The 25,407-nt window shown below is 39.1% G+C and overlaps 1 protein-coding gene and 1 long non-coding RNA gene across 12 annotated transcripts in view; one reads left to right on the top strand and one right to left on the bottom strand.

Annotated features, from left to right (window-relative positions):
- The window catches only part of DYNC1I1 (dynein cytoplasmic 1 intermediate chain 1), a 367,030-nt gene that overhangs the window by 126,746 nt on the left and 214,877 nt on the right, over positions 1 to 25,407 (top strand). For all 11 annotated transcript variants that reach the window (XM_077123359.1, XM_077123350.1, XM_077123387.1 and 8 more), the window contains one exon: positions 14,911 to 15,026. In XM_077123359.1, coding sequence (XP_076979474.1) covers positions 14,911 to 15,026 — 116 coding nt within the window. The remainder of the gene's footprint in view (positions 1 to 14,910; positions 15,027 to 25,407) is intronic.
- LOC143652137 (uncharacterized) overlaps positions 2,180 to 25,407 on the bottom strand; it is a 32,329-nt gene continuing 9,101 nt past the window's right edge. Inside the window, exons 2-3 of the long non-coding RNA XR_013160434.1 lie at positions 12,272 to 12,370; positions 2,180 to 2,508 (exon numbers count right to left, since the gene is read on the bottom strand). This is a non-coding gene — a long non-coding RNA (uncharacterized LOC143652137). The remainder of the gene's footprint in view (positions 2,509 to 12,271; positions 12,371 to 25,407) is intronic.

Raw genomic sequence — 25,407 nt, 5'->3', positions numbered from 1 at the left:
GACATAGCTGAGCCAGTTTTCTTTTGACTAGTGTTAGCACCTCTATTAATTTCCTAGGGCTGCCACAAAAAATGTACTATCAGTTTGGTGCCTTAGAATAACAGTAGTTTATTCTTTCACTGTTGTGGAGACAAGAAGTCCAAAATCAAGGTGTCAGCCAGATTAGTTCCTTCCAGAGCCTCTGAGGGAGAATGCTTCCCTCCTGGCTGCTGGGACTTCTCAGCAGTCCTGGGCATTCCTTGGCTTGCAGCTCAATCACTTCAGTCTCTGCCTCTGTCATCACCTGGTGTTCGCCCCATTTCTCTGTGTCTCTGCATCTTCACATCATCTTTTTATAAAAACACCAGTCATTGGCCCATCCTAGCCCAGTATGACCTCCTATCAACTTGATTACATCTGCAAAAGCCCTGTTTCCAAATAAGGCCCATTCACAGGTACCAAGGATTATGATTTCAACTCTATCCTTTGAGGGACATAGTTTAACCCGCAACAATATTTCCTTTGCTTTTACTTTTTAAACTGTTTCTTTACATTTAAAGTGTATTTCTTGTAGGCAGCATATAAAAATTGAGATTGCTTTTTTATCCATTCTGAAAATTTCTGCCTTTTAACTAGGGTATTCAATCCAATTATATTTAAATTGATTATTAATATGGTTTGGGTTAAATTTCTATAATATCGCTATGTGTTCTCTAGCTGTCCATACATTCTTCTTCATTTTTCATTTTCTTCTGCCTTCTTTTTTATTCTAATTTTTTTATGTTTCCATTTTATCTTCATCTTGGCTTATTAGCTATATGTCTCTGTTTTATTATTTGGGGGCTGCTTTAGTGTTTATAATGTACATCTTTAACTTACCACAGTCTATTTTCAAGTGATATTATGCCACTGTATGTATAGTATCAGAATCTTACAATAAATTTACATTTATGTTTCTCACCTTTTGACCTTTGTGTTGTCATACATTGTACTTTTACATTTTATATACCACACACTACATTGCTTTTATTTTGTTTAAACAGCCGAGTATCTTTGTAAGGTATTCAAATAGTGAGAAAATTATCTTACATAGTTACTAGTTTTCTGTAATTCTTCAGTCTTTTATGTAGATCCATATTTCCATCTGGTGGTGTTTTCCTTATACCTGAAGGACACCCATTAATGCTTCTTATAGTAAATGTCTTCTGATAAGGCATTGTTTTAGCTTTTTATGACATACACATCTTTATTACTATTCATTTTGAAACATATTTTCACTGGTTGAGAGTATTTTTCAGTAATTTAAAGATTTATTCCATTGTCTTATCATTTGTATTATTTCTGTCTGGAAATTTCCTGTCATCCTTATCTTTATTCCTCTGGATATAACATGTGTTTTTTTCCCCCAGTCTGCTTTTATTTTTTTTCACTGATTTTGAGCAATTTGATGTGCCTTAATGTAGTTTTCTTCATGATTCCTGTTCTTGGGTTGTTACAGCTTCTTGGGTCTGTGGATTGCTGCTCTTCATTGCCTGACATTTTTGTCTTACAAAGTGTTGTTTCATTCAAACTGTTGTGCCTTTAATGGTTGTTTAAAGCAAAAGGATAAATCTGGTGCCTATTACTTTGTCTTGGCCAAAACAACAGTATTGTGTCAATTGATTTTGACTTGCATACTAACTGTGTGATTACCAAAGCAAATTTTACAGCAGAGGGAAATAAAGATGATACTAGTATTCAGGAGAAGAAAAAGTGCTCCAAGAAACTCGAAAATAAAAGAAGAAAATAAATGCAACTCAGCTTTTTTTTTTTTTAACCAGGAAACTACTTATGAAAGTATCAAAAATGTTTTTTCCCTTAGGCTTTATAAGTAGATTAAATGAATTGGAGATAGTAGTCAAAATGAAATTATATTAGTTAAAAGATCACAGGAAAGAAAAATGTTTTATAGGCTGAGAAGTGGGTGAATGTGCCATTGAAATATGGGGTTGCAAAGAGAATGTTTGGGGAAAAGAGTACATTTAAAATTTTTGTTGTTGTTGTCTAACAGAGAGAATTCTTTGGAGAGTACAGATATGCCCTTGAGATCCCCGGTCATTATGGAGATATGCTGGGTCAACATAATGGAAGCAGGACTGGAGGGAAGCAAAGATTGTCAGTGATGAATAGACATAAAAGAGATTCCTCACTTTGTGGTTCCTCACTTCAAAATTGTTTAATACATACAGGAAAATTTAGTGGCTGTTGATTTTATTGAAGTGTCACAGTTACATTTCCTCTATGTATTAGTATATCAAACTCTAGGAAAGAGTTTTTGAAATACATGGAGGTGAAGCAAGAATGAGGAAAATCTGAAGCTGTGATCAAGGATTTTGCTCCTGAAGGAGCAGCTTAGAGATTCCCTCAGTCTTTAGGAGACACTGTGAGTTGGTGATGTCCTCTTCTTTCTCTAGACTTTCTTCTCTTCCTTCTTGTCTGACGAGAGGAATGAGTTTCACTCCTAAATCCTCCAGGCACCATCCCACACATCTGAGGGGAAATAATAAAGAGAACACTCTGTCAAGAAAGGAAGTAAAGCCAACTCTACACAAGAAAGGCATATATTTTTCAAGATATTTATCCCTAATACCTTATTAGGTGTTAGAGATAATCTAGTTAAGCATTTCTAGAGGATTTTCTCACACTTTAAAGTTACTGCCATTTGTCTAACAGAACAGTGATAACCTCATTAGCCTTTGATAAATGAACCCTCTTTTGACTTATTCTCCAAGTTTTGTCAAAGGTTCTTATGTATTATGGTTGGATCTCTGATTTGAATTCATTTTAAAGTTTTCCCAAGTAATAATGGGCAATGGCTTTTCTTTGAGAATGATGTGGAATCTTTTCTTTTGAGCAAGTTGACAATCTCTTCCTCTTCAGTAATACTTATTCACACTTTCTATAGACATTTAAATATGAAACATTTATGAAATGATAAAATTCATTTCATAATCTGTAAATAAAAAATGAAAACTTTTTAATAAATTGGTTTTAACAGATTCAGTTAAATTTGTCACAAGAGACAGAATTAGCTGACATTTTGCAATACTCATTTTTTTCAGTCCCCAAGCATTTCTTGAGAAGATGCTATCTGCCACCCTTTGTTTTCTGTCCTCAAAAATCTTCAGTAAGCAATTATGGAATCTTTTGCATACACTACTGACAACTGGATGTTCAAAGGAAAACAATATTCCTTTTTATTTAGTTTCAGAAAATTGAATATTGCCAATTAGTAAGGAGATATGTTTATACGCTGGTACTCTATGAAGAAGTCTATAATTTCATAGCTTTATGTTATAAATTCTATAGAAGGTTGTTTCATACATCAAGGCAATAAAAGGCTGCTCCTATTAAACTCTTTATATCATCATGGTTGTTGTATATAATATGGGGAAAATAAACTTCTGTACCTTCTGTCCTTATTATTCTGAACTTTCAGTTCCCTTGTGAAGTGGGCATCTGATAGCAGGACTTCCACCAGGGTTGTCCAGCTCCACTATAACCATAGCTGTCTTCACTCTCCTCTCATCCCTGAAATTTTGCAGGATTTACTTGTGTGATGAAGTTCAAAATACATTTTTACACTATGCCTGTTGATTGAGCCAGACTTGACATTTGCTTCTGTTCAGGAAAAAATGCTCTAACTGCCAAACTAGTATTTCCGCACAATAAGAAGCAAATTTCACAGGAGAGAAATTAATACTTCCTAAAATAATTTTAAAATGTGAGCACAGAAGAATGGACACTCATCTTTGTGGAGGTAATCAGAAAATTTCACAGCCATCACACTACTTCTCAGAACCTGGAGGAAAATACCCACTCTGAGCATGGATTGTATTTCAAGGATGGGAGCTTATTTCCTCCACGCGATGCTCACCTCCCCACCTTCCCTCATGTGCCATTCATTCCTAAATCTAGTAGTCAGTCCTTGAGTTGCCATACCTTGACACCTGATTTCACTTCACTACGGTATTTTGAAAGCAAATTGACCTTTTTTTTTTACCTCTTTCACATTACATGAGTTCTCCCTGGATTCTTCTCTTTCTGTATTATCTCATCTTGGATGCAGCATTTTCTCTTAAGACTCTCATTGAGTGGCTTCCAAGGCCACATTTTTATTTTTTTGTTCTCTTTTCTGAGCTTTGATCTTAGGTCCTCGTAGGTTTCCAATTAGAAAACCTCTCACCACGACATCATCCATTAAGGTACTCATTTTTTACTCTAAAACAGATCTGTCTCTAGACTTTCCTATTTCTTCCAGTTGCACCATGTGCTTTTCTTCCAAATAAACATGAGGCCTTGAAATAATCTTTAATACTTTACTTTTCCTTCACCCTCCATTTCAAATAAACTACTAAGATTTACCCTTAACTATTTTTTTTTTAGATTTCCCCTTAATCTCTTAATTAAAGTCCACCCTTAATTGTTTTTCAGAGTCTCCAACCTGCAGCATTACCTTTCCATTCCCAGTGCTACCACAATTGAGTGCTTTCATTTCACCACTCACCGCCCATTCAGTTAGACTATTGGTCACAAATCCAGGAATTGTTTCTCTGGCTGCCCCCTCTGAACTGGATGCCTTGCCTGGATTCCCTCTTTGGTTCCTGAATTCACTCACCCAACTCCTTTTGCTTGTAGATCCTTTTTCAAACACCCCTTTTCCCCAAACTCAGCTTCTAAAGTCTGGCCACTCCTCATAGCTAATATCTGGCCCTTCATTTGTCAGGAGTGGGATTTAGACTCGGGTCTTCATATTGCTGCTGTACCGATATGTGTCCACTGTCATCTGGAAGGTGTCAGGTCCTTAGTACTGCCCAATAGCTCCTCAGTTTCTACAACAAAATGTTCAAATCTTTATCCTGCGATTTGAAACTCTCCAATAACTTAGTCCCCATGCATTTTTCTCTCTAAATTTATCTCCTGTTGCTCCCCAACCCAAAAATTCTCTTCCGAAAGGCCTGTCTTGGGTGAAAATGAGAATTCAATCCCCAGATCTTTATATATGCAGCAACATCTCCCTAAAACGCCCTTCCCATTATTTTCCACCTAACAGAGTCCTGCCTCTTCTTCTGAAACTTGCATCAGGACTTCAGTTCTCAGTGAAAACTTCTTCATTGACACCCAGGTGCACAGTAATCTGTCCATTATATTCTCCTGTCTTACACTATAGTAGTGAATAATTCATCATCTGTCCCATTGTGTTCTCCTTTCCCATCTATGTGAATAATTCATGTTGGTTCTTATTTGCTACCTTTCTTTTTTATTTTCCTTTTGATGTGTATTCCTGTCTCCTCATTCTTTCTGTATTGCTGGCATCTGCATGATGCCTTGCTCAAAAATTGTTTGTGGCTAGTGATAATAATGTTGTGCAATGTAATGTCATTGGCAGTCATCAAGGGTGTAATTTCCCACCCATGGAAGAATATTGCACAAAAAAGGAAATGCCACCATTATTATTTTCACCATCTGAGGGCTCATCTTTGAGAAATTCACCTCAAGGAAGTTTCGAAACAATATTGGGGAAAATATCTGGCAGCACCTGTAATGTGTCGTGGGGATGAGATATCCACCTGTGAATAAACGGGAAGAAAAGTCAGCAGACTCAAGTCTGGGCCCATTGTACATATTCTTTTGTCCTTGACTTTGAACTGCTTTGTCATCTGGACAAATAACTGCTTGTTCACTGAGAGCATCTGTTCCCGGTTTTATCTGCTTGGCTTTAAGGATCCTTCCATGCTCCAGAGAATGTCCATTAATGGAATGACCCCTTTTGTTTTTCTGACTTCTGAGTGCCACTAGCTGGCTTCTGTCCTAAGCTACTGACTCTGCCAGCTAACCCACCCACACTACTCTCTGCCACCAGGTCTAATGCAGGGCACAGCAACCAGCGTACTGCCAGAGTTACAATTCCTGGTCATTGAGCATGCTGAAACCGGTGTTCAAAGGCTATTTCTGAGGGCTTTTAGTGATTTATAATAGGTAAAACTTAAAGAGTGTCTTAGAGGCATGGGGCACACTTTAATTCTGGCTTTTCTGTATCTTGATCCAGGCTCCAGCACTGTGACACTAAAAGAAAAAATCCTATTCAGATCAGTGTGGCCGATTTTTTAGCACTGCCTCCCAATATTCATGACAGGTCAGAAAATGTATCCTCCACTCTGATGTAAACATATCTTTGAGGATTAGCTGAAGGTATTTGTGAATGCTAAGAGCTTTAGCTATTTCCAGCCAGTTCTCTGATGCTTTCATTTCTGGGGCCTAAAGAGGTAGTACAACAATGTTTATGCAATTCTCTTCATTTGTCTTAAATGTGAAATACAGAAATATCAGTCTGCTGTATGTAATTCACTGTGGTCTAAACTCGGAGTTTCAGAATGTGAGTTGTATTGTGTTCAGCTGTTTCAGGAAGAACTTGATGGTGCCTGTTCCAGTAATGATGGACATGCTCAGCTGCTCTGAAAGCTTTCCTGTGGAAGCTCTTCGGTGAAGAGGTCTTTCCTCTTAAGTCCTCCCACCCTCAGCTTTGGCAAGTGCTTGGGACCAATGTAAATCAACTATGATCAAGGTTTATGACGCAACTTTTCTTGGTCCCCTCTTAATCTTGTGACTGAACATTAAGCAAAAATTAAGGCATGGGACAACTGGATATCCACATGTAAAAGAATGAATTTGGACCCCTATCTCATAATATATACAAAACTGAACTCAAACTGGATCAAAGACCTAAATGCAAGAGCTAAAACAAAAAACTCCTAGAAGAAAGCAGAGATGTAACTTTTTGTGTCCCTAGATTAAGCAGTGGTTTCATAGATATGGTGCCAAAGGGCATAAGCAACCAAAGAAAAAAAAAATAGGTCATTTGCACTTCACCAAAATGAAAAACTTCTGGGCTCCAAAAGACACCATCAAGAAATAGAAAAGATAACCCACAGAATGAGAGAAAATACTTGCGAATCATTTATCTAAGGAGGTTCTAGTAACAAGAATATATAGAGAGCCCTTAAAAATCAATAATAAAAAGAAAAACAATTCAATTAAAAATTAGGCAATTGATCTCAATAGACATTTTCTCCAAGGAAGATATACAGATGGACAAGAAGCCCTTGAAATGATGCTCAACGTCATCGGCCTTTAGGGAAATTTAAATAAAAACCACAATGAGATACCATTCCATACCTGGTAGGTTCACTGTAATAATAATAATAAAAACAGGTGATAATTGTTTGTGAGGCTCTGGAGAAATTGGACCTCACATAAAATGCTGCAGTCACTTTGGAAAACAGTTTGGCAGTTCCTCAAAGAGTTATACATAGAATTACATATGACTCGACCAATTCCACTTTCCAGGTACATACTCAAGAGAATTGAAAGCATATGTCCACCTAAAAACTTATACACAGAAGTTCACAGCAACATTTTCCATAATGGTCAAAAAGTGGAAAGAACCCAAATGTCACCAACTGATGAATGAATTTTTAAAATGTGGTATATGTCCAAACATATGGATACATATTCTATACAATTGAATTCAACCATAAAATGGAATGAAATACTGGTGTGTAATACAACATGGAATGACATTGAAAACATTAAGAAACTGAAAACAGAAGCGAGACACAATCAGCCACATACTGTATGATTCAATCCATGTGAAATGTCCAGAATAGGCAAATTCATAGAGACAGAAAGTAGATAAGTGGTTGCCAGGCACCAGGAGAAGAAGGAATGGGGAGTGACTGTGAATAGATAGTCTTTAGAGATAATGAAAATGTTCTGGAATTAGTTAGTAGTGATGATTGCAGAACTTTGTGAATATTTTCTAAAAACCACTTGAAATTGTACACTTTAAAGGGAAGCATTCTATGGTATGGTGGGTTTTTATATTGATAAAAATAAAAGAGAATAAGGCAGCTATGATCCTAAAGGTCTTCCCAAAGAGTTGTTTCCCCTTGCCCTCCACAACTAACCCAAGTTCTTAACAAGTGAAAATTTTCCTACTTAAATTCATTCTTTTAAGAATAAAACATGTTTAATAACATTTATTAAAATAATGCATTAATAACATTTATAAACACTGGTAAGATTTTTATTGGGCTTCTTTTAATCTTTGCAATGAGAGTTGAATTTCCCCATTCTACTGAAAATGTATCCTTACCAGAATTTCAATGGCTAGACGCATGTTTCTCATAATGCTAATAAGAGGACAGAAGCCTTTTACTTGGTAGTAAGTCAGTATAACCCTAACTTTCTTCAGTTTTGGTAGATATCATATGACATGCTTAAGGCACAGTGTGGGCTATATTCTCCTTGGGTAATGAAGTATACAAAATACGAAGGGGCTGGCTGGCTCAAGCATCTGTCCTATATCTACAACTGAAAAGTGAGGGGATCCCATTCACACTGGGTAATGAAACCATGGACTCCTCAAAAGCCAATTTGGCATTGTCCTAAAGTAACACAGAGCCCACGTCTCTCTAGGGTGAGCCTGGATTACTTTATAAATAGCTAGCAAAGCTATGCTAACCGTATTGTGAGTGGAGAGACAAAGAAATCTCAATTGACCTATAAATGGAAAGGGGAATGGAAAGTGATTTTCTTATTGTAACTCATGATATGCAGTCAGTGAGAGAAAGAAAAATGGCCAGAACTCAGTGGACTGTGTTAGTGGTGAACCAGAGGAGATCTCTACACCCTCAGCAAACTTCAGCTTCAATTTTTCATTCTTTGTCAAGACCCGATACTTCCTTTTCAGAAGAAGCATTTTCAATTTTGGTTCAATACGGCTTTCTTTGGCCAGACACATGGGTGGGACCAGGTGTAGGAAAAGCTTCCAGGATTCTTAAGAGGGAGTCCAGGCTAGTCCTGGAGAGATGGTGGGTCACCTTAGGACAATGCCAGGCTGGCTTGTGAGGAATCCATGATTTCATTGCCCGTGTGTCTGGGATCCCCTTCCTAAAATTTTTCAGTTTTAGATTTAGGGCAGATGCTTGAGCCAGTTCCTTAGTATTTATGCTTTGCAAACTCGTTTATCTAACACTATATCACCCACTGGAATCAACCTTCACCTGGGTATCTCATTTAACTCTATAGGATTGATCCAGAGACATCTTCCTCATTCAGTGAGGTTAAGGTCTCACCCTCTAGGATTTGGCTGCAGGGTGGGGAGGCCCAAATGATTCTGACTAAACAATCATCTCTGTCTCTGTACTCTATCAATGATACAGTAGATTTGGGGTGGAGCCTGAGAAGGTTCCCAGGTGATTCTCACCTGTTCCCTGGTGAGACTGATGCTGCTGGTCAGAGGATCACACTTGGGGAACATTTAGGCTCTAGAACTTCTCCCATGTTGGCTTTTCTCCTTATTTGTTAAACTCAGTCACAAGTAATCCAAATATAGAGTGCTTTATTGCACTTCTTAAGTGATTTTGAATCATTAGTTTTCTTACAGGAATTTAAAATACTATATAAATTTAATTCAGTAATTTAAAAATTGTATTGCATTTTATTATATTAAAATTAATTACCAGTGAAAATACACAGTATGATTTAATAGCAATGCCATGTTAGCCATGACGTAGATACTTCAAGTCTTAATTTATATTTCTGGATCATTCCCGCCCTATTTTCCTCCTTCTCTTCCCTTGTTCCTCCCTATCTTCCTTCCTCAAACGTTTATATAATGCCTGTTCTGTGTCTGAAATTGAGCTAAACCTCAGGTTACAGACATCATTTAGTTAAGGGAAAAATTCCTGTGTTTGCAGTTAAGTCATGAGAGACAGTTATGAAAAGAAGTGAGTACAATAAGCAGCATGTAAATGATTGGGGTAGAAGTATAGATGTGCCTAGTAGGGAGGGGCGAGGTGATGCAGGAGGGGTGATGGGATGGCAGGAAGGTGTCCCAGAGTCAGAGCTGAAGGGCCAGCATGCGCTGTACAGCCTGATTAGAAACAACAGGACTGACGGGGGCGTGAATGCCCCAGTGTTTTTCCTCCTCTCTGTGAACGTCAACTTGCACCTTTGAATAAAAGAACAATGAATTGGTATGACCTTAAAGAAAAATGAGAAATACCTTGCTTAGCCCTCATAGTTTTAAAGAAAAACTACTACTTACTTTAGCTCCTAGGTACAGTTATAGTTTTGTGAGCTAATAAAATTTTGAAAATTTTTAGGGGAGTTGAAGAAGGCCTTTATTACAAAGCTGTATAAACTGGCGGATTCTGGATCCGCTGAGACACACAGACTTTAGGGCTTGTCCCAGAGACATGGTGTTTGAGAACTGCATTGCAGAATACATTTAACCTGGAGGTCTTTTTCCTGGAAGGACACCTCCTTCTGCTCAGCTTTTCTGCAGCTGCTAAGACTGGGAGCAATTGTGTGGTGACGTGGTCCTTCTATTGCGTTCTAATAATCTCTGCTGGGCCACTTCTCAAGAATCTTTTCTCCTGCTTATAAAATGAACACGTATGTTTGGACCTTTATATATTAGGTTGTAAGAAATGTGCCACAGTGAGTGGATGGTCACAAGGCATTAGGAAAAGTTACAAGAAATGTGCCACAGTGGGTGGATGGTCACAAGGCATTAGGAAAAAAGCAGGAGAATAAGGTCAAGGAAACACAGATTAAGGACATGGCCCTTGGATTTAAGTGTTGGCTCTGTTACCAATGCCTTTGTGATTTTGAGCATCCTACCTAACTTCACTGAGCCTCAGTTTCCTTCTCTGTGAAACTGGGATATATAGGATAGAAAAGTCTAAAGAGGATAAAATAAGATAATAGATGTAGAGTGTTTGGCACATTTTAAGTACATGGTTACTGTAAAAACAGCAAGATCAGTGACAAAGAAGAAAATGTTTAATATAAATGTAGTTTAATCAATCTGGAATTTGTATGGAAAGCTATAGTAATCTGCCAGTATCTTTAAAGAAGTGTTGAAAAGAGTTGCTTTAAAATTACAAGTCATTTCAGACAGTTTCAGCCTCAAGCTAGGAGAATTACAAGCCTATTAATGTGGCAACTGAAATCAATTTGAGAGAATGGCATAACAACTCAGCTCTTTGATTGTTTGGGCTTTGTTGGGTCCCCAAACTCACAAACACAGCATCGGAGAGGAAGTGATTGAGACATTTCATATAATTATTAAGAAAAGAAAAGATTTTGTTTTAGTGTGAAACTCTCACTTATTCAAACCAAGTTTTGAAAACTGGGAAATTTCATGGTGATATAATACTTTTATTTAAAAAAAATGCAGACAAGCTCTGTCCCAAGTAGCCAAAACTATATATGTTTATGCCCATACAAAGAATTTAGGGATGTGATTCTTAAGTTTTATTGGCAGAGATAATTCTCAAATCTACATCTTTTAATAATCTTAAATTTAGAACATTGGTAAGTCTTCCTTCTCTGGTCATTTTTTTAAACAAATATAAGTACCATTATAATAAGTCAAAAATAATGAATTAAAATAGAAAAGTGAAGATGCTTGAGCCAAATCTATGTTCCAGGCACTAAACTAACTTCTTTACAAGTATTAGTTTCATTGACTCTTCACAACCCAGTGATACGCATCCACTCTTCCACCCAAAAAAACATGAGGATTAAGGGGATTTTTTCACAAGCTTTCAGTTATCCTTCATCTGGTAAGTGACAGACTGGGAATTTGAACCAATTGGTTTCCGTACTGCTTCACCAGTTGGTTTGTTTGTTCTGATGGATAATCAAATATAGAACACCTTCCTATAGCCAAGATCCAGTAAAACAGATCTGCAGCCTCTGTCTCATTAAGATGCCCTGGAATCCCCACTTGCAGATAGGTACAGAAGATTTTTCTATTCTCAAGCATTATGTGCTATCAGGTCACCACAAACATTGAATTAGCAAATATCAAACCATTCCTCCAAGGGGAAATTCAGGGTTAGGGTCCTGTGAGCCTCTGCTCACAACATTCTTATCAAGCAGTTAATACATAACTTCGTCTTTGTGTGTTTCTGTTTAAAGGTATATTATTGAATATACATTGTAGATTCATTAAGTTGAACTCAACCAACAGCCCTATTACTCATGCCTAAACCAAGCTTATCTAACACACTTATTTTCTCTATAAGGTACATCCCAGCTTTCCTGTGCTTAGGAAAACTAGGCAGCACTTCGGCACTACACTGGGGGCCTTTAAACAACAAAAAAATCATCGAAAGTAAGCACAAAAATGAGAACAACATGGCATTAACTATACCATGAAAAGAACACACTTACTTACAGTACAAGAGCTGAAAGAAGAAGGCAGGACATCCTTGTTCGATATCAGTGGGGAACGTACCCTCTGGGCAAGTCCCATTTTGCCTCAATCTGGGCATGTCTGCAAAAGACCACAAAAGCTCCAGGAGTATTGATTTTGGGATCACAGCTGCATTTTAGCAAGGAGGTAAATTCGCATACCGGAATCCACAAATAATGAGGATTACCTGTTCCTCCCAGCCTGAACCCAGAGATCCCTGGACCTCACGTAGGTGCCCACAGGGAGCCCCGTTTCAAGCATTATCCCTCTAGCCAGGAGTGGCCCCTGTCTGAAGAAGTGAGGGTGCTTTGCCTGGCCATTTCTTCTTCACTTCCTTGCTCGTGATGCAGATCCACCCATGTGGGGCTCTGGGCTGTCTAACAGCAGGAGGGGCTTTGCTTTAAGCAGTCTTGGGGAGCCTGTTCATGCTTACTTCTTCAGATGCTTCAAGAAAGACCCACGTCAGGAAAGAAAATATCCTCAGAACCAGAAGAATACCTTGAATTTCATATTGAAACATTTAGCCTTTTGCCTCCTTTGGTAATTTTGTTTCTAGACCACTTTGTGTGTTTCACCCTAATTCTGTGTGAGGAGGCCGCGCAAAAGTCCGGTGGCACAGGCGGGCCAGCCTCTTCACTCGTGGTCCAGACATGCACGTAAGAATGAGGCGTGTCCACAAGAGGAAATGAAGTTGTGAAGCATGTGACTAGGGGAATGAAACTTAAGGACTGTACGTTGAATGAAATGGCAAAAACGAAAAAGACAGATGTTATCATGCCTCACTCAAATGGACTTATCATAATATAAAAACTCGGTGAACTGAAGTCAAGAGCGTGGTTTATTAGGTTGGGGCCTATTGTAAAGAGTCTTAGATTGTAAGCTCTTACAGCAGTCACATATATTCAGGAGTTTTAACTGTTATTTCTAAATTCTGAGATACTGAGCTGTTTGTATATAACCTTGTTTTTCCCCAGAAACTTCGGGTATTTATGTGACACTTGAGACTCAGAGTTAGAGATCTGAAGCTGTGAAAGTCAACAGTACCCCAGACAGGAACTGTTTTAAACTTAAAATATGGATCAGACTTTGACTAGAGATATGAGTGAAGCTGAGCTGACTAGGACAAAGGTAGATCAGAATACTGGGTAAAGGATATATGGTCTTTATTTTAAAAGTTCAACTTCCATGTGAGACCGAAGGGAAAGATGTTTATTTGGTGCAAAATTTATATTTTGGGTAGTGTGTTTAACTTGTATAGTCAGTTTAGTTGAACACCATAAGTACATGAAATCTTGGAAAGGGTGTGAGACCTTATTGGTTTTTCCAAGTTAGTGTGATGCCCGGATATATCCCATAGTAATTTGGGCAGAGATTAAAAAAGTATTTGCAAAGTCCCCTTGGGGACATACCCTGTGTCTGAAAATTCTTAAAAGTTGTTCAATATTTCCTATGCTAACATTAACTATATACTAAAAATATGTTCCAAAAACCGTTCTAGGATATACGTGTATAAATTATGCACATATGTATACATGAAATAAATGCAGTGTATACATGATATATGCATGTAGGGATATAGACATATAACTTTGTTATTCATAAGAATCCTTTTAGTAAGTACTTTTATTATGTCCATTTTATGGATGAGGGCACTGAGGCACAGCAAGGTTAGTAACTTGTCCAGGATCACACACAGTTGGTAAGTGAGGGGCTGGGGTTCATATCCAGGCCACGGCAGTCTGTGAGCTTAAACCCCAATTGTTGGCTACATCACAGGATGTTTCCTGGATGACAATAGGTAACACACCCTCTTGGGATATGATCTTACCACTGTTACAAGGAGAACATAAACTCCAGACAGGAATCGATCTCTCAGGGTGAAAGCCATTACTTTTATTTTTTCCCCTCTCACCTAAGAGACCCGAAGCCTAACTTTTTTTTTTACTATTAATAAGTATTATATTTATTTAATAGCCAATACCAGTATGAGGACACACAGAAAACAAATTTCAGAGAATAGCTTGTTCTTAATCAACATAATCAATCTGCACGTTGAAATATTATTAAGAAATATAGAAGTTATGATATGAAGTATAGTATAAAAATATAAGGCACATTTTTAAAGAAATGAAAATCGTAACTTTAAAAGATATGTTAATACTTCAAAAACCATAAACAGAAATTTTAAATGTAATTTTCTTTGAAAAATACAGTTTTATTTAGTATTATGCAGCAGGTCTTTGAATGTAGGCAAGTAAAAATGAAAAGTTTATATAGTTAAACTTCCGAAGCCTAACTTTTAATCAAACAAAACCAGAGATGCTCAGAATGTGAGGGGTCTTACCTGAGCTGACCACCCTTTGTTTCATGTACAATGAAGTAGAGGGTTAGCACGAGGGACCTATCTGACATCCCTCAGCACATGAGGACCAGAGTGGGCCAAGAAGCCATGTCCTGGCTTCTAGCTCGGAGCCAGCTCCCCTTCCAGAGCATGCCCCTTATACTGAGAAGCTGAGGGTGTTTGGGTTGGTTTGGTTGTTGAAGTGCTTTGATTTATTACTGACAGCTCTTCTGCAAAGTATGTTTTCCCTCCTAAAGTATTTGTCCTTTGTTATTTATAGACGAAGACTGCATAAGCTGGGTGTGTCCAAGGTTACCCAAGTGGATTTCCTGCCACGGGAAGTTGTGTCCTACTCCAAGGAGACCCAGACCCCTCTGGCCACACATCAGTCCGAAGGTGAACTATGTCTTTTGCTTACTCTAAATTATCTCTGTAGGGAGTGATTGCCTTCTGGTCTGTCTCATTCTTAAACATAAGAGATCCCCACAGGGTTCAAACCTAATGACACGCCGAAAGCCAAAAGTTCCTTCAGCTCTGATTTGGACAGCACTGGAGAGGGAGCCTAATGGTTCTCCTCCAGAGGACCAAGAACTTTAAAATGGGTCATTTTAATGAGGTCACACTCTTTCAAAACTGTGTCAGGAGGGGGTCAGTGTAATAGAAACTTTTCTGAACTGAATCAAAAAGAAGAGTATGTATGTTGAGATCCATCATTTTCAGGGGATGATGACTTGTTCTTGTAAACAGGTGTTATTGCAACTATTCACTCAGGTCTGTGGCTGCTCTCTTGCTACCATAGCAGAGTTGAATGGTTTCAGCAAACATACAGCATCACTCACAAAACTAAAATGTTCGCTATAATCTGGCCCTATACTGAAAAAAAATTGTCAATCCCTTATTTATTGGCTTTGCCAATTCAGGTGACAACACACAACATTTTCCTTCCACACATTTAAAAAGTTTTCCATGCAAGCTCTACCTAGCTGTATGTGAATTGACTCCATGTCTCTGGAAAATATCATGTGGAAAATTCACATACAAATTCTAATGAATCATAACAGTACACTTATTAATAATAGTCGTTGAAACTGATAAAACACTTTCTAGAAATAAAAAGTTACACCAAAGCAAAGTTATGCCAAAGCAAAAAAAAGATGTTTGTACTTAAAATAGGGTAAGTGAAGTTGCATTGTTAGAAAATAATATTGCTGTTATAGGTAAGCAAGTTCTCTTGTTTATTTTATGGCATTCTGTTATTTGATGTGGTAGAGTGGATTTCAGAATTCTGGGGTCATTGTTATTAGGCAGCAAATATTGAGCAAAAACCATAAGAACCCGATATTACTAGCATTCGATCCTGCTTAGTTTACAGCCAGCATATAAAATAAGTGCACCTTAGTTTGTGCAAGCTACAGAGATTTTTAATTTCAGTTCCAGGTACATAATGTCAAAAACAAATCTGATCCCGTGAAGAAAATTGTTGCCTGACAGCCTTCAAGAAAACACTTCCCTCCTAATGCTGCCCTGGGGACGCTTCTTTAGTAGCAGGGCCTCCATTTTTTTTTCAGGCCTGAGGTTGAAATGCGTTTAAGACGCAAATAAAGAGCTCTCTCTGGTGGTCACATTTTGAATTACGATATATTAATTTGCAGAAAATGCAAAGTTTCGAAGAGCCTTTGGAAGTTTCTCTGGTCTATCCTTGGGCCTCCAGGCAAGGTCAGGAAGATCATGGAAAAACAGCCTCACCACCCAACCAAAATATTTGTTTGAGTTAGTTTGCTGCTAGAGTATTTTGAGAGCTGTAGCCTGAGGTATGTTTATTTAGCCCCAAATCTAACCCATAACATAAAGTTACACAACTGAAATAGGAGAAGGAGTGAAGTATTAAAAAAAAAAAAAATGCATGTACTCCAGATATTGGAAATGGTACAGAAATATTTACAAGGGAAGATAAACTAAGGATAAAAGGCATCAACTTTAAACTGTTAAGCTGGAACACATCAAAAGGAAAAAAGTCTGTGTATTCCATTTTATTACTGCAAAAAGAGCTGGGGAGTCCTCATTATGCTGTGGTCCAAGCAGCAGGAAAGAAGAAATTTATTTCTCAACTATTGGCAGAAGTTCTTTCTGTTTTGTTAACGAGCCCCATAGAGCTTTTTTTGTGTGCGGTGATGTGCGTTTAGATCGTTCAGATTCCACAGCACAGATTTGAACTCAAAGCCAACTACCATAGCTCCTGACATTAAAGCAATACCTGATGGGTTTATGCAGGACTGCAGGACAAACTTTAGATTTGGGTTCAGCAAATTGTCCTCTCACCACAGGCTGTCCCTTGACCTCTGGCTGCCGGGAGCCGCCCAGCCGCTGGCCCGCCGAGGGTGCCGGTTCTTGTTCACCTGGGCAGGCAGGAGGAGCCTCAGAGGCAGCGGGCAGGGGGTTCCACCCGCCTCAGCTCTGGGTGGGCTCCCAAGGTGGGAGTGTTTTCATGGTGAGTGCAGCCATTCAGAGGCAGGAAACAACTAACTACTGATTTTTTTTTGACCCAGTAAGGCTCTATTGAGTGAATAATATTTGAAGCTGTGATGTGTAAGAACCGTTTTACCTCAGTACTGCCTGGTGTCTGAAGGGATGTCCGTTATCTGAGCTCACGGAAATTTAATGCTATTCAGACTAATAATCTCAGAGCACTGATCTTTTGTACATCAAATGAAATTCTAGTGCATTCAGAGTCTCTTGCAAGTTCTCGTTTTTGCTTTTTAAAACAAAGAGGAAGGTAGTTCGTATTTGCCCAAGTTTATGCCTCCTTTCTCTGCTGTGCTCTCTAATGAAAAGTCTCTTCTTGGTAGCTGTTGATTTGTGACCCTAATGACCTGTGTTGAGAAAGACACCAGAGAATGCTTTACACAACGAAGATTTAGGACTAGAGACGCCACCAATACTGTTGTTTCAATACAAGTTTCGATCTTCCTTCTCTGCTTAGATCATTAGTTAACCAAAGAAGAAAGCTGAGAATAGGACACAGCAGTTTGGGGAACAGGGTCCCTCTACCCCCAAATCATTTTCTACACATGCTTTTCATCCCTGAGTTATAAGAAAGGAAAACATATGGTTCCCTGCCAAACTGCCTCTGCCTGGCCTGTTATTAATATCTCCCTTAATTGACTATGAGGTCCTAGGTGTAGGGAGCCAGTCTTCTGCATTTTTTATAATAGACAGAGAAAATGCCACTGAGAGACAAAGACTGTACCAGACATCTCTAAAAACCTCAGGTTCTGTAATGACCCCTGGAGGAATGAGAGTTTCTTAACCTGCCGGGAAGATGTAAGCCAATCTGGAAAAGGAAACTTTTACATCGTATTGATAATTTTGAAGAGTTCATCCCCTCTTGTTCATGCTATTTTATTTTGAGCACCTCCTTCTTTTACGTTCCTCCCATGCCTTGTTCCTTGCATCTAAGGAAGGCCAGTCTCCCTGCATCTTTCAAGGTACCAGCAGTCTCATGCTTCCATGTGCTTGCACGTGCTCACTCCCCTGCCCAGAAAGCCATCCTTCTCCTTTGCCTTCCTTTAGAACCGGGCTCAAGTATCAGCTCCCTGGTAATTCCTCTTGTAGTTGACATCCCCTCCTCATATCACTAGGTGAGATGGAGGTAAAGGGCAGGGTATGGCCAAGGTGAGACCCCAGAGTTCTCATGTATAAGATAACACAGAGAGGAGAAGATGGTAAGCGAACCCTTCAAAACAGTCAGCAGAATGTATAGGGTTCCTTCTATTTTCCCCTGTATTGCTTGGTGTTTACACGCTTCTGTGATCTCCTTGAAGGTAAAGTGTGTTCTCTTTATCTCCAGTGCCCAGCACAGTGCCTGGCACAGAGAGGGGCTCACTAGATATGTATGGAAGAGATGAGGAATGAGATGATCCTGGAGGAATAGAAAGAAGGTGCAGAAAATGCTCATTGTACACCATTGAGGATAGAGTATGACCCATGCGTTAACAATGCCGTAGTCCTACGGGGTTTTTCAGGAAAAGCCGTAAGTGAGGAGGAGCCTGTGATGAAGAAGTTCGGTATTTCTGTTTTAGCCAGGACTCTGTTTTAGTTCCCAGGCTGAATGGGTTGGTGCAGGCATTGACCACCCACACACGTGACGCAGTTCTGGGAACTGAGTGAGAACATCACCTAGGCAGTCTCAGTTGGCCCAGTACAGAACGAAGCTGTCATTCAAATTAGTTTTCTCTTCTCCTACTGTGCACAGATACTACTTAAAATACTTTGAGTTTGGAAGAGGTGTGTAGGAAGGTATCTAAGAAAGTCACCTTATTTATCTCTTGTTTCACCTTTGCACTTTTAAAAAATGTATTTTCTCAGTTAAGTTGAAGAGAATTTCTACCTTGACTTCCCATCCTCTTTAGAATGTTCCCAGAACAGACTGAAAATACAAAGACGGTTGCAGTGAGGGACACTAGAATAGTCTAGCCCAGCACTATCTAGCCATCATTAATTTAATAATATATTTTATTTAACCCGATATGTCCAAATATTATCATTTTACCATGGAATCCATCTAAAACTTGTTAATGAGTGATTTCACTTTTTCCTCCTGTACTAAGTTTGTGGAATCTGGCTTTTTTTTTATACGAGTTCATCCCAATTCAGACACTAAATATCATCAGCAATACTTAAGCTGTGTATAGGTTCTATAAAACTTATGATTGAAAAATTAGATTCATATCAGAAGCTGTTCCAAACATAATTAAAAGCTTTACAATACCTGAATCAAATGTCAGTTTTAAAATCTAAACATTTATTAACTAAAATTTAATAGAATTAAAAATCCATTTCCTTAATTGCAGTAGCCATATTTCAAGCGCCCAGTAGCCGCACAGAGCTAATGGCTACTGTATGGGACGGCTGTGGACCCGTATTGGGCAGCTCAGGTTTGCTGAGACCCATCATTTCACAGGTATGGATGTTGAGACCGAGAAAGCCAGCCTGCTCTTTCCACTTCACCATGGCTAGGCAGACGCCTTGGGTGAGAAGAGCCTCTCCGACTTGCAGAGAACCCCTCCAGGGGGATGGTGCATTATGGATTCTCCTTTGCGTGAGATCAGCCTCATGGATGCAGGTGCCAGAAGGTTGCGCAGAAGCAAAGCTGTGTCCCCAACAAGACAAGTCTTTAGATAAGCCTTATTCTGTCATCAGAGAGGCAAGTGCAAGAACCCCTCTGCATTCTGCACTTATCATCCAGGGTTTCGATAATGGGATAGTCGTCCCTTCCTCCCTATTTTCATGACATCCACGGGACTCCCAAAGATAATATATGACTTCCGTGTTAGTTATCCCCACCTCTTCCTCTCTCTTTTCTTCTTTCTTCCCACGTGAGGTTATAAGAGGTCAGAATTAAGATCTGAGTTCTAAACTGTTGACCACAATTTTGCCTACAACTTAGTGACCACAGGATTCTGTTTCTCAGATATTAAGTTTCCAAATAAAGTAATTTCCCAGAGACTCTAAGTGGAAATGTTTCTATGGGAACTTGAAATTGAAATCAGGCAGTACTCACAGGTATAATTTCCTAATGGAAGCGAGTCCTGAAACACTGGAGATTGAAACAGGCTGCAGTGCTGTGACCTAGACTCAAGCCTTTCAACTGGCTTCAAGTCAATTTCCTGAACATTAGACCCTGCTCTGAACTTGTTGTTTAAAAGGACAGCCACATATTTTGTGTAAAGCCATGGTGGTATCTGGATACAAACTTAAAGACCCTAGTGAAGATGAAACACTTCTAATTTTTAGCTTCTGTTCCTGAGATAGGAACTGACATTATTTCAGAGAGGTACTGACACATGCCTTGTTTTGCTTTCTTGAACTATGCCTGATATTTCCCCCTTTGACACTTGTTTCAAGTGTTAATCCGCTTTCAGAGCAAACTGTAGAGCCCCCCAGGCCCGCTGTCAACAAAGGTCATGGATTTGGGGGTCCTCTCCTGGGAGGATGTTTTTCTTTAAAATGTTAATCTCGTATCATCTTGGCAAGTTTCTTGAAGTGCAAAAAACAAAACAAAACTTTGGGCTAGATAATGAAAATAGACATTTCAGACAATATTTTAAAGACATTGTTTAGGTTATAGAGACAGAATTTTAGATTTTAAAAAAACAGCATTTCCTTACCTCCGAACCACATTTTCAGCTACTGGTCAGGAGAATTTTCATAGTTTAGCTCTTGATTTAGATTAGAGATTAAACAGATCTTGGTTTTAGGCACTCGACAGTCTTTATATTCCAAAGGAGATGGCTCATGCTAAAAGTTACTTATTTTTAAAAGTGCCTAGTGATGGTGCCAGAGCTGGTACAATCAGGTCTCAGCCGATTAAACTCATTCATCCAGAATCCTCCTTTCAGTGGGCAACAAAAGGGGTTAAATTAAAAATAAAAATAAACCCAGAAATGTGGCTGGATGACCTGGTTTAGCTCAAAGAGTAGCCTCATCTGTCTGTGTTATGAAGCAGATAACAGAGGCAATAAAAAAGGTGAAGAGATACCCTCCAGAATTCATGGTTTCACACATTAGAAATGATGGATAATTTAAGCATGAAAGAGCTCGAATGTAAGGATATTCTGTTACTCACAGAAGAGTCATTGAAGACTGAAAAAAAAAAGAAGTCCCAGAAGACAGGCAGAAGAAACCAAGAGAGGCTAGTCAATAAGAACAGAGTCAAGGGCCATGGTGGCTCAGCAGGCAGGAATGCTTGCCTGCGATGCCAGAGGACCTGGGTTCGAAACCCGGTGCCTGCCCATGTAAAAAAAAAAAAAGAACAGAGTCAAAAAACATGAAAATCTATAGTTTTCAGTAAGTCTGTGGCTGGTGGACTTAAGAGAAGCATAACAAATAGGGGAAGAATCCAGAGTAAGCGGCTATGTAGATGAAGACAAATTGATTCCCCTTCCATGACGGAAAAGGACCTATGTGATCAACCTAACTAATTCTTCTTCCAAGATATGGTCTGATATTCAGGACTTAGGTTGACCTCCGATTAGACAGTAGCCATAGCAGCCTTGTTCAGGGAACTGAGCCCTTGAATTGCCTAAATCCTTGCCACTGTAGGCACTTCATGAGCTCATGAGCAGGCGCTTGTTCAGTTAGATATTGGAGAATGACATCATAGAACATGACATCTCTTTCACCTGATTGCCAAGAGTGCCCTCACAGTGCATTACTTTTGGATGGATATAAACATTCTGCCACTCTAGATCTGTTTTTAAAAGTTCCTCATCCAAGTGGAATTGCAAAGGTTGTTCTTCTCCACTACATTTCAGACTTGCACCTAAATGGGGCTGAACAATCTACTGCCAACTCATACCAGCGAATCACTTAGAACTTGCCATAGTCCAGGCTCAAATGTTTTCTCCTCAGGCAGCTTGTCGCAGGTCATTTCTCATGAGATTGAAGATGTGGCAGTGCAGCAGGAGTAAGTTCAGTGGGGAATGTGAGTAACTGGCTCATGCAGTCTGTGTGCTGCAGCCCGGTCTATACCACTTGCTCTTGCTGATGGGGTGACGGTGGGTCCATCTGACACTGTGTTTGGGTGAATCAGATAACACTCCAATTCGTGATGCGTAGTTTGCTTTCCATGCTCACCTGGAATCTCATGCTCAGGGCTTAATCTCTTCTTGGGCCCAGTAGCAAACCAAGAGCTCTCTCTCAGAGGGAGAACAGTAACAAAGCAGAGAGGCTACACTATTGGTCTAAAAATCTAACAACCTCTTCTATGATTTTTATTGCTTTAAAATCTAGCAACCTCTTCTGTGATCCTCCTGGTAGAACTGATACTCCACAGACCCTTTGGGTACCATCAAGTCAGCTGGATCATAATTTCCAAGTTGTACAGCCTCTTGAAAGTGGAAGCCATTCGCATTACCTGATAAATTAATTGAATAAATGCCTGTAAAGGCTGATTATCTGTCTGCAAAAGCTGTTGAACTGTTAGTATTAGAGAAACAAGTGTTTGTCCTATACTTTGAATCTATCAGTCTACTAGACTCTTAAGAAATGTTTCTGAATTATCAGGTCCCTATATTTTCATAGGATTTTTCTCCCACACTTTGGCCTATGTATGTCTTAGCAAAATCTCAAAGGTCTGTCTCCAGCTTACTGCCTGGGTCCTCCTGGCATAGTGTCCTATGTGAAGAGGAGATGAGCAAGGTGTGTTGACTGAAACATAAAGCTTGATCAATTCCAACATAAGATGGTGAAGATGCAAAGAGAAAAAGGAGGTAGGTTTTCTTTGGGTGTCAAGTGAGTCTTCATGCAGGATGTGGCTTGGGGGTGCTCACAGGCCTGCATACTCATTGTATATCTAATTTTCCATTTCTTCCTGATCAGTCCTGTCATTTTCACATAAGGAACCTTATGAAGCTCAGAGTTCAGTGGACATTATTCAGAAATCCGCAGAATTTAAGCTTTGTGCTTGATTTGGGAAAACATTTTTTTAGACACATAACCAGAGAAAATCCTAGGTCTGTGTCTCAAGCTAAAATACGAGTTTGAGCTTATCAACTCTTCTTTAAGTTGTCCAGTCATATTAGTAGCAACCACCTCACCCTAGTGTCTTTAAATTTTTCATGCCATTCACGCTATTCAATGACAGTGACAGTTTGTTCCTCTAAATCTTTTCTTTTCATGAGTACTTCATTATAGATGGCCACAGAAGAAAAATTATGTAGCTGTTTATTATGGCTGAAAGATTCTCATTCTTGAATTTTTAAGTGAATTTTCTTTTTATCTTTAACCCAAGTAAGTGCTGGTAACCAATGACAACTGTCTTCTGATACCAGTTTCTGTACCAGCACCAGTCTGGGTTTTTGGTCGCAAACACTAGGAACTAACTCTAGTTAATTTAAACAGAAAACGGATTTGTTTTGAAAGATATAAGATACTTGGAAGAGTTGATGGAAACATTGGAGAATTAGGTTGGTCCTAGAAAGGAAATAAGGCAGCTAGACAGCTGAGAACCAAGAAAGGTCCTACAGCTGAACCTGCCTGGAGAGAACACCTGACCCTCCTGAGCCTCCTGTCTCTGGGCTCTTGGTTACACTCAAGTCTTGATCCTTTTAGTCACTGCTGCCTTGAAAACCTATAACTATCCCTGCACCTTACAAAAGAGTTGTAAGGAAATGACTGGTCACCTAAAGCTAGGTTACATGCCGTCGATTGCCCTGTGAGGGACAAAATGAGAATAACTCTCCAGCCCAGCTTCTGTAATGTTTGGTAAGGCTCTGACTCGGCTTTAATCTATTTTGCGATACTCCCCTTCAAAAATGGAAGAAAGATACTTGGATGCTGGGTAGCTAAAAAAAATGCCCACTCTGATGTGAGAAGAAGGGGGAGGGGAAGAGAAAAATCATGGTTATTGTGTGCCTGCCACAGTCATATACATTATTACACTTGTGTTGCTAAAGAATTTACTCACCTTAAAAATCTGAACTGCAGAGATAATGCACCCCTTTATTTTCTGTAGCTATCTATAGCACTACTGGTTATCAGAGGGGAAACCTGTAACATGAATCCAGTTTCAACCTTAGACAAATCACTTATTTTAAACAGTCTCTGTTGGTATATGCAGTTAATTTTGGATGAAAATGATCAAGCTTTCATAGAACCTCACTCTCATTTACTACTGTCCCCATGATCATTACCAGGTTTAGAGGAAGAGAAGTGAGGTTTATATGATCTTATGGCTTTGGTGGGGCTTTGGGGTAATAGGAACAACTCTGGGCTTGTGCAGGTTGTTAGTAAAATGCTGGCTGGCATCTGCTGCTCTCTGCCACGGGTCTGTTGTCCATGTGATCTCCAGCATCCAGCGTTACAGTTCACAGTTGTGATCTGTTCATTTGGCTTGGCAGTGTTCTGAGGGAGCATTGGCCTATCTCTTTTTTTTTTTTTTTTTTTTTTGGCCTATCTCTTTTGATGAATTGGTCTCTTCTAAGCTTTATTCTCTCCAGACATTGAGTCTGTGCCCTGTCCTCTGTTCAACCCCTGGCATAGAAGTCCACCTCCCAGCACATGTGATCCCTTTTACACCACAGCAGACCCCATGGCAGCTTGGCCCTCAGTTTAGTGCCCTGGCTCAGAGAATGAGAGGGAGACTTAGGAGTGCTCACCAGGTCTTTTCTCTGTTGTTACATGCTGAACCCCCAATGAGAATTAGCAGACTGTGCTAAATTAGACCTATTGCATAATCGTCTCCTCCCAGAATCCCAAACAAGGAGCATAGTTCAAGGACCTCTGTGGCTTCTTAATTTACCTAACACTCTACCCTTCCCAGTGCTTTTCCCCAAAAGCAGAAATCCAGGTATAACTAAAAATTTGCTCTTATTCTTCTCCCTAAATGGTCCTTTTTTGTGCCACTATCAAGAAATAAGCTCGCTTGTTTAATTTCTCTCATATCATATTTTCATTCTACTGTAGAATCTCAAGTTTCTACTGTTCTGGACAGAGTGGTAATCTTTACAATTGTTGATCCTCTAAATTTGACAAAGAAAAGGAATTTGGACTATCCTTTCTCCTTCAGATAAACCTAGTTCTTAACCTACTGTTGGACTTCAAAATCCAATTTTATAAAAAGGGGGATAAATATTGCCTAGCCTTTCTATTTTCATCCTTCTTTATCAAATTTTAGTCTCTCTACCACCCAATGAATGGCCTCAATAGATTAAGGTGAAAATCATTGTGTTCAGAAAGACAAATAGGGAAAGCATATAAATAATTTTCTGTTATAACA

The sequence above is a fragment of the Tamandua tetradactyla genome, chromosome 1 (assembly GCF_023851605.1).
Source record: "Tamandua tetradactyla isolate mTamTet1 chromosome 1, mTamTet1.pri, whole genome shotgun sequence".
NCBI lineage: Eukaryota > Metazoa > Chordata > Mammalia > Pilosa > Myrmecophagidae > Tamandua > Tamandua tetradactyla.
The sequence above is the reverse complement of the archived record's forward strand: the minus strand, read 5'-3'. Positions and strand labels throughout refer to the sequence as shown.